This window comes from Egretta garzetta, unplaced genomic scaffold (genome assembly GCF_000687185.1).
Source record: "Egretta garzetta isolate BGI_Z169 unplaced genomic scaffold, ASM68718v1 scaffold2, whole genome shotgun sequence".
NCBI lineage: Eukaryota > Metazoa > Chordata > Aves > Pelecaniformes > Ardeidae > Egretta > Egretta garzetta.
Genome location: NW_009258894.1, coordinates 3,125,916 through 3,135,064, shown reverse-complemented (window position 1 = coordinate 3,135,064; position 9,149 = coordinate 3,125,916). Strand labels below are relative to the sequence as shown.

The following is a 9,149-nucleotide window of genomic DNA, read 5'->3' as shown; positions in this document are numbered from 1 at the left end:
GCTTCTAAGGTAGTTTTTGCACGGATTTATGCTTACCCTCCATCTTCTCTTACACTTTTCTGGAACTTTCTTCACTTCTACTTTTGAATCCCTGGTTATCAAGATCATGCTAGTGAATTTGTTTTCTTTGGTATGTCCAGATTATCAGTGGAGTTACTGGTGTACAGTCAGGTTTTGGTTTTGTTTGTGAATTGACTTTGCAAAAATTAAGTTGGCTGCCTAGATCTTTAAAACCAAATTGGGTCCATGCAAATGCAGGAGCCCTTGCATAGGGAGGGGGCATGCTGGATGTCACTGTACAGTGCTGGGATGGAGCAAGTAATCCCAGCCAGACCAGTCTGACAACTAGAGAGCTACTGAGCATCTGTGCATCACCCTTTTGAAGGCTTTATATTCCAAGAGCTTTGTCAGCTTGTGTGCAATACGGCACGAATGCACAGAGCAAGTCTTAATCTAATGCTGAATATGAGTCACTAAGCCCTTTCAGAAAACATGCAACTAGCATCATGAGGCTGTAACATTTGCAAAACCCACAGGCTTTTCCTCCCCGTGAATTAGCCAAGAAGCATCTGCATTTCAATGCTGAGTTTAAATCCAGCATGGGGACTCACCTTTCCGGGTGGAGGCTGGGATACACTTACTAGAAAAAAAAAGTCAAGTTTAAAAAAAAAAATACAAAAAAATTCCATAAAAGAAAACATAGAAGAAACAACAATGTAGATTTTTTTCACTCTGAGTAAATAGAGATGTTCAGCTGCTGACAGTATCAAGCTGAAGGGGTGCAAATGCTGCATTTTGTCTTTTAAGACTGGCTGGCTTTAAGAAGGCGAAGGGATTGCCAAACCATTTCATTGCCAAAACAGTTATTAGAGATCATGTTCTTCATCATGAGGTTATGGCACTTAATTGCAATGTACTGACCGAATACTGCTGTGGGAAACTATACCTTGTCTCTATTCAACATATGATGGCTGCCTTAACGGTCATCAGCTGCTGCAGTTGTTTCCCCCACTGCAAATCCTTTTCTTCATCAATAGTTGTGACTTTCACCACCTTGTTGTCCCCCTCTCCTAGAAATGGCTCTCCTTTCTTTGACTACATACATAAATGCCCTTCCATCTCTAACCTGTAGTGCAAAATTTCAGCTTTCTCATGGGAGTAACACCAGCCGACTACTACCATAGATACACAGCATGTAAGCGAGGAGTTTCTTACCTGGAATTTTGGGAAATGCGTAAAATAACCTCACAAAAGAAATACCAGGTTGGGAATATATTCTTCAGTTTATTTGGGATAAAAGTCTATTAGAAATGTTTGCAAAGTGTCAGCATAAATGACAGACAATTTTCATGCTTTTTTTCTGATATTAAAAACTAGTTTCAATTTTCCAGCTAAGGAAAAATAAAATTCTTGGCAAATTTTGTGCTCGAGCATTTCAGCATCTACCCTCTTCCTTCTTATTCTCAGTCTCCTGTCAGGTAAGAGGAAGAGTATAAGGATCATTACACGTCAGCCCAATCTTCTGCTTGATAACGTAGCCTGAATTGGGCTCTGACCCCTCATTTGATGCTCTCCCACTCTCTCACCTAGTTCCACAGGAGAAGTACAAAGCTATATATCCAAATATACCAAATAAATGTATCCAAGGAGACTCTGCCTTTAAAACAACTATTGAACTTGACTGCTGATGAACCTTTAGGTACTTCTTGAGGGATGTGTCTTCAGCATTAACCGATCCTTACGGCTTTTTGCTATCTGGCCCTTACTTTGCTTGTCTTTGTCAACTGCAAATACAGCTACCTGGTAGTCTGTCAGTGCTGTTATCACGTAAGAAAACAAAGCTGTGATAGGTTTCTTTTACTTTGATTTAACGTATATTTTTCTTATCTAACACAAAACCTCACAAACAGTTCAGGTGATGATGGTGCTATTTTTGGGAAGCTGAGCATTAGACCGTAACAGAGGGCCATGGGAAGTGCTGGGCCATCTTAGCCTGGCATCTGCTTTCCAAAGTAAGGTGTCCCACTAAAGCCCCAACCCTCGGACACAGTTCCTGCCCTGCAAGTGCTGTCAGATGCATCCCCCGAAGAGCTTTTCTGAGCACGACTGGAGGCAGGCCCTGAACACCGCTGCCATGCAAAGGCAAGGAAAGCTGGCATGCGCTGTCCCAACACTAATGGGCTTGAAAGCAAGGCAACCAGGATGAAAAGGTGGATCCAGTCACTACACTGGGAACTTGTGTGGCCAGTGCAGGCTATGTGCAGGCTGCGTGCAGGCTGCCTGTGGCCTGACGAACATCTTTACCGGGCATGAGGCAAGCAGCACGTCTTCTGGACTGAGACGTGTCAAAGACGACAGCCTTTAGCACTTGGTGCAGAGCAACAAGCTGGGGAGGACAAACGCTGAACCTGCAGGGTGATTCCAGTTGCATATTGTCCTTAAGCAGTATCCATCTTGTAATATGTTTTAAGTGCAATCTTCCAGCTCAAGAATCAAAAAGGCTGACGATTCCATGTTAATCGGTAACCTCTGGAGTCATACAGATCTGCAACAACTACCTACAGATCAAAGACATTCCATGTTTAGCATATTTTAATATCAAGATAGAATTAACATAATTTCTGTAATTAAAGTCTTGAAATTAGTATTTGGAAGAGGCCAGTCTGTTCTTCTATTTATCTGACTGACTACAGCCAATTTTTGAGTGATGTTTCAAATCCAGGTGTACCATCAAGGTTTTGGTAGCAGCTAGCCAGGGTACCAAAGCCGCTGTGTGATTTGTAGGTCACCATAGGATTATCCCAGCTGGATGAACAGGCCTGAGGAGGCCCACTGCGTATGATCATTCCCGTGTACAGGCGCTGAAGAAAATGCTGCAAAAAGAAGAAAACTACAAACATCAGAATACCAACCTTATCTTCAGTCATTGCTGGCACTGCTTCTTGTTGTTAAGCAACTTACTATTTTGATTGCGCTAAAACCTTAACTAGAGAAGTAAACATACTGAAAATCTGCCTGCAAATGTTTCCATTTGCAAGTCTCAGTCCTTGAACCAACTAACCACATACTTGAAGATCCATTTGTCCTTGAATTTCTTTTCTAAAGCTTCCAACCTTCCCTGAAACCGTGAGTTGGGAATGTTAAAAATAAAAAAGTGATTTGAATTTATCTATTTATATCACATTTATATCCATTTATGTTACAATAACCAAGGCAAATCATTCAGATTTTAGGCTTGATAATTGAGACACAGTTGTAATATGATTTATTAAACTGGTCCCAGAGTTACCTCTCCAACATACTGCTGTGGCTTCCAGTGCTAAGCAAGGCTGGGCTGGGCTGTGAGCATCTGTCTCAGAAACTGCAAAGCTTATTTTCTTGCATAAAACTTCGAATGCTGGGCAGAGGGGATTACAGAGACAGTACAGTGGCTAAAGCAGCTTATATTATCAGTGATTTGGAAGAATATTATCTTGATTAACCTCTAAATGCTTTATTTGTTACAACGGTAGTTAAGTGTTATGATGCCGAGATATGGCTTAGAGAGCGCCACGTGTTATAACAGCACTGTGCCAGCTCTTCGCTGCCACATTTGTTTTGAGTAATGGTTTTAATGTAAACCAGACCCAAGATATTTCTCGCTTAGTTGCCTCACATCTCTCCTTTATCTTTGTCTAGCATCTCCAACTGCATGAACAATCTTCCCAAAGGGTGTTGTTACCAGTGTACTTCATAAATTTCCAATTTTCGTTATATGCGCTGCCTGTAATAACTCCTGACTATATATTAATCCTTCAGATTATAAAAGGCAGCATTCTACATTATTTCTCAGAAATGAGTTAACTCTCTTCTCCTGTGGTTTACAATATTGGTACAGTAAATGCAGGCATTTGCTAATTTAATTTGGTAACATCCTGCTATTACAGAGAGATCACAAATGTGGATGCATAGCCCAGAACCAAGAAACATGATCAGCAAGTTGTGTTACTATTTTTCTGACGGATCAGCCCCTGGAGTGCCTTTGAACATGGCGTATGCCCACCTGCCTTCAACCTTTGCAATGGCCTGTGCAGGGAGTATTCTGGCAAACAGCCTTAGGGATGCCCTCCGCGGTTATCCTAGAACTACAGCTCTGGTCCGCTGTGGCAGTCAGGACTTCAACCCAGTTTTCTGTGTTCTCCCTGACTAAGTCTTCAAAAAATACTAGAGACAGATGTTCTGGCTTCATGAATGGAGCTGGTGGGACAGCATTTCGCCTGTGAAAGGGTGGTGTAGGGTGCTGCTATGGTCTTAATCGCAGATGCAATGTGGAATTACCAAAATACGTAATCTGGCAAGGGCTGAATAGTCCTGGGTTCAGAAAGAGAATCTCACTAAAGAAATACATTAATGCTCTATCAAATTCCCCGCAGTGCAGCACAAGGGCTGTTTGCAACTGCTTTGCAATCTAGATGGGGGAAAGATGTGTGAGAGCTCACTCGCTCTGTATTTTCACTTCACTCCTGATACTGTACATGAGGGAAGGCCCTAGTTGCCATATACTATTTTCCCTTCCTTCCTGTCCTCTTCCCCCACCCCAAATACCTTCTTAAACCACTATTTTTTGGTTCAAACAACAAGGCTAAACAGGTGAAATTTTAAATAATGATTGAGGATTTTTTTTTATTCATTTAAGTTTCAGTATCATTACAGAAAATGTTATGGTACAGAGTTGTTTAACATTAGTTTTATTTCTTTGCTCATTTAATTTCCACATGAATGCTGGTAACACTAATATCTGTACAAGATCAGTCTTTGATTTTTTTTTAGTTTTTAGTTCTGTACATTTTTAAATGTATTGGTTAAAAAGGCTGTCAGCACTTAAGGAAGCAATTTTTTTGTTTGTTGAAATAAAAGGTATCCAGTTACTGCCCAAGAGTACTGAGCTGGGTGGCTGCCGGGACAAGAGAGATCCCTGAATGCGCAGCGAGGTGAGAAAACCTCGGGGCTTCATTGGGTTCCCAGTGCAGCCACTCTGCTTTTGGCACTGTGCACATCAACACGAGATACAAGATAAAGAACAAGCAGAAGCTCTCTGTGAAGCGGTTATGAAGCATACTAATAAGGGAAATCCAAGTGTTGTCTACGCTAGTATAAATAAGCAGACAGCCTTGTTTTAAGAGCATAAGTAGTTGTATCGTAAAGATGAGAAAAAACACAAGTTCTGCAGGCACCTACTGCTGTCTACTAAAAGCTACCGCTATTAGAACTAGCATTGAACACACAAAGCAATTGCAAGGAAAGGAAAAAGTTGCTTTGATATAATCAGAATAAATTTCTTTGTTAAGATTTGTTTTAAAGTTTTTTTTTTAAAAGGTATTTATTTAAATTCCATTTGAAATATAATTCAAGATGTTGACTATACTGATCAACTTTTATCCAAATCAGAAAAACTAGCTGTGCCGTTGCATATTACAGGATACAGTCAATGATATGTGGACATGCATCAAAGCTTCGCTCTTGCTGGTGACATCATAGCCTTCCAATGACCATGACATCCACCACCTCCCCCTTGTGAAGCTCCACATACTGCTCTGTCTTTGGAGGTAGCATCAACAGTCCATTGGCACTGCGCATACTCATCAGACGACTGCTCATCTGATTCCCTACAGGAGAGCAAGAGAAAAATTTCAGTTAAGTTTTCAATCGGTTTCAAATGCTGCAATGTACCACGCAGAAAACAAGAGCTGTTCTTACGAAGATGCTCATGTTGCTAACTTATTTGTGGAGCTGGGACCTCGCTGTTCCAAGGTGGATGGGCACAGAGAACTCTCTAGAGAATTAGTCAGCTCTCAAAACTCCCATTCCCTCTGCTGATTGCATTCCTACCCAGCCTTCCACGCTATCTGTACCTCAGATCTTGCCATAGTAAGGTGATTTTCTGTTGGAATTTCTAATCTTACCCAATCTACTTTATTTCTCCATTTGTGTACCTAATTCCGATTGTACAAAGACTAAAACCAGCACACTCTAGTGTGTTTTTAATATACTGTTATAGAATAAGTTAGATTAGCTGTATTCTTCTCTCTGAATACTCTCGTTTAGCGTTAGTAGCTTAGCCCTAGTAGCTAAAGTAATTGAAGCCTTAGGCCACGAGGGCTGACAAAGAATAAACTTTTTGGTAAAACTAGTGCTGCTAATACAGAACCAGCTGAATCTGGCAGATGTGAGCAGAATGAAGAAGATAAGGACCAAGGAAACAATTCTGAGAGAATGACGTAACTTCAGAAGAAGGCCAGCCCAGCAACAAAGAAAACCAGTAAGAAATCAAGAGACCACCAACCAGAATTAAGCGATTGGACTTGGGGATTGGGTGCTTGGTGGTACGGGTACAACTGGAGGGTGTGATCTGGGGCAGGTGTCCCTCTCCAGCGGCACCCAGCTCGAGCTCTAACCTGAGAACTAATAAAAGAGGAATTGGGAACCTTCACTGGGACTTTACATTTTTGAGTGGGATCCTAGGGTCAGACCCTGTTATGGTGGCCGGCTGCATAAATCCGTAACATATACCACTGCAAAAGAATGGGTTCCTTTGGGACACAGAGCTTCACAACATGTCCTGAAGATAAACAGTATCATAGCGGTAGTACTGTCAAAAAATGAAAATGCAATAAAAAGTCATGCCCTTTAGTTTCTTGGTTTTCAAACTTCCAGATTGTCAGAGAAATCATTCCAGGCAGTCTGCTTGTGTGAGGAAAGAAGCTGTGCACAACAAACAGAGTTAAACCAAATACAGGGTTATAGATGTAAGTAATACCTTGCCTTATACCTGGAAATACGTCAGAGGCTGTGTGATGTTGGAAGTCAATCATAGAATCATAGAATGTTTTGGGTTGGAAGGGACCCCTAGAGGCCATCTAGCCCAACCCCCCTGCAGGGAGCAGGGACACCGCTAACTCGATCAGGTTGGTCAGAGCCCCATCCAACCTGACCTTGAATGCTTCCAGGGATGGGGCCTCCACTACCTCTCTGGGCAACCTGTTCCAGTCTTTCACCACCCTCATTGTAAAGAATTTCTTCCTTATATCTAGTCTAAACCTACCCTGGTTTAGTTTAAAACCATTACCCCTTGTCCTGACACAGCTGGCCCTACTAAAAAGATTTTCCCCATCTTTCCTATAGGCCCCGTTTAGGTACTGAAAGGCCGCAATCAGGTCTCCCTGCAGCCTTCTTTTCTCCAGGCTGAACAGCCCCAACTCTCTCAGCCTGTCCTCATAGGAGAGGTGCTCCAGCCCTCGGATCATTTTTGTAGCCCTCCTCTGGGCACATTGCCGGCTCACGTCCAGCTTTTCATCCACCAGCACCCCCAAGTCCCTCTCGGCAGGGCTGCTCTCGATCCTTTCTTCCCCCAGCCTGTACTGATACTGGGGGTTACCCCGACCCAGGTGCACGACCTTGCACTTGGCCTTGTTGAACCTCATGAGGTTCACACAGGCCCACCTCTCCAGCCTGTCCAGGTAAGAACAATGGTAAGAACTTTCTCTGAGTAAACAGTAAGATGCATCTGAATTAATGTCTTCCCTGTGAAGACTTGTATGTAATGCCTTGTACTGAATGATTTGGATGCAGCAAAAAGACAAATAGTTGTTTAAGGACCTGAATCTCTTGACAAACTGGCAGAGTCAGTCTTCTAGCAGCATACAGCTAAAAAAGTATTCAAATACAGAATTTACCTCAACCGCAGCTGAATATCCAGAATTATCCCTAGGTGGCAAACATGACTAAGAAAAGTCTTAGTCTGCTTTAAGCAAACATATACAGCCTCTGCTATCTCTTCTACTTTTCCAGTTCAGAGAGAATCACACTTAACCTGTATTGTTCCTACCTATGTCCCAACTTGTGTTTGCTTAATACATGCACAAGAGCAAAAGTAAGCAAATGTGCCTATGAGTGCAAGTTAAGCATGGGTGGATGTTTATAAAAAGGAATGTGTGCACATATGCAACCATACAGATGTATTTCGTGTGTGTGTGTGTGTGTATAAAGGCAGGTTATTCAGATAAAGGAATTTTTAATGGTCAAGTTGGTAAGTCATATCGTGACTGAATTTTATACTAACGCACATGTACGCATGTGCACAAGTATGTCAGCACGTCATCTGCATAGGGAAGGCTGTATGAAAAAACATGTGCACACGCTTGCTTGTTTCTAGACATATATGTAGGAAGGCAGCATATACACAGGCAGGACCTGTGTGAGCGTTGTCTGTCAGTCTGCGTGACGAGGCACTAACCTGTACTCTGTGCCCAAGGTAGTGGTTCTTGGTGATGCCAAGTCAGTATGCACCGATGATATTCTGGGCGGGGGTCCAATTTTACATCACATGATAACTGTAGAAGAAGCAAAGAAAGGATGAAAATGTCATGCATTCAGATTGCACTCAGATAACGGAATCATCTGCTCAACTGTTTTTACTCAAAACCAGTCTTTTTAAAAACTTGCATTTTGAGCTCAGATGGTGTCTAGTGCAAGATCAAAAGCTGTAGAAGGTAGAGACTGCAGTATTTAAGGGAAATACAGCTGTGATATTATAATATCGAAGTATACGATGGAGACTACATGCATTAAGTGGAATATTCCAAAGCTGTTCCTTTACTGGCAGTTTAAAGATAGTATTTTTCTGGAAAAAAAGCTTTAGCATTTTTGGTCTCTGGATTATACTGCATAAAGATAAAAAATGTATTTGCATTCAAAATCCTGCTAGCTCTGACAAAAGGGAAATGGCCAATATTTGAAATGAAAAGACATACAGGGGATGGCTCAAAATGGAATTTAATGGAACACATTGGAAAAGTCATGCAAAAGTGAGGGTCACTACAAATTGCTCTCTGTTTTAGAATATTTTAGCTGTGAGATAAAGAAAAATCTGGATGCCTGAGGAAGTGGGAAAGAGACACACGAGATACGCACTAGGAGAAAAGTGCATAGCCAAGAACACTAGGGAAAATAGAAAAGGTAATGTGTTCCTTGGCACTTTATTTGAATCAAAAATAGAAGAGTAATACATTATGATAACATGCCTTGAATCTATATTAAACAGAGTTACAATATCCATGACTTCTTATAAGAGTGAAATTAGTAGTTTAAGGGATTTATATTGCTTAGAGTGG

General features: G+C 41.6%; 1 protein-coding gene across 5 annotated transcripts in view; it reads right to left on the bottom strand.

Moving 5' to 3' along the window:
• Positions 1-4,742: 4,742 nt before the first annotated feature.
• GPHN (gephyrin) overlaps positions 4,743-9,149 on the bottom strand; it is a 267,856-nt gene continuing 263,449 nt past the window's right edge. For all 5 annotated transcript variants that reach the window (XM_035889816.1, XM_035889818.1, XM_035889817.1 and 2 more), the window contains 2 exons: positions 8,273-8,369; positions 4,743-5,645 (listed from right to left, as the gene is read on the bottom strand). In XM_035889816.1, the coding sequence (XP_035745709.1) occupies positions 5,512-5,645; positions 8,273-8,369 (231 nt within the window). In that variant the 3' untranslated portion in view covers positions 4,743-5,511. The remainder of the gene's footprint in view (positions 5,646-8,272; positions 8,370-9,149) is intronic.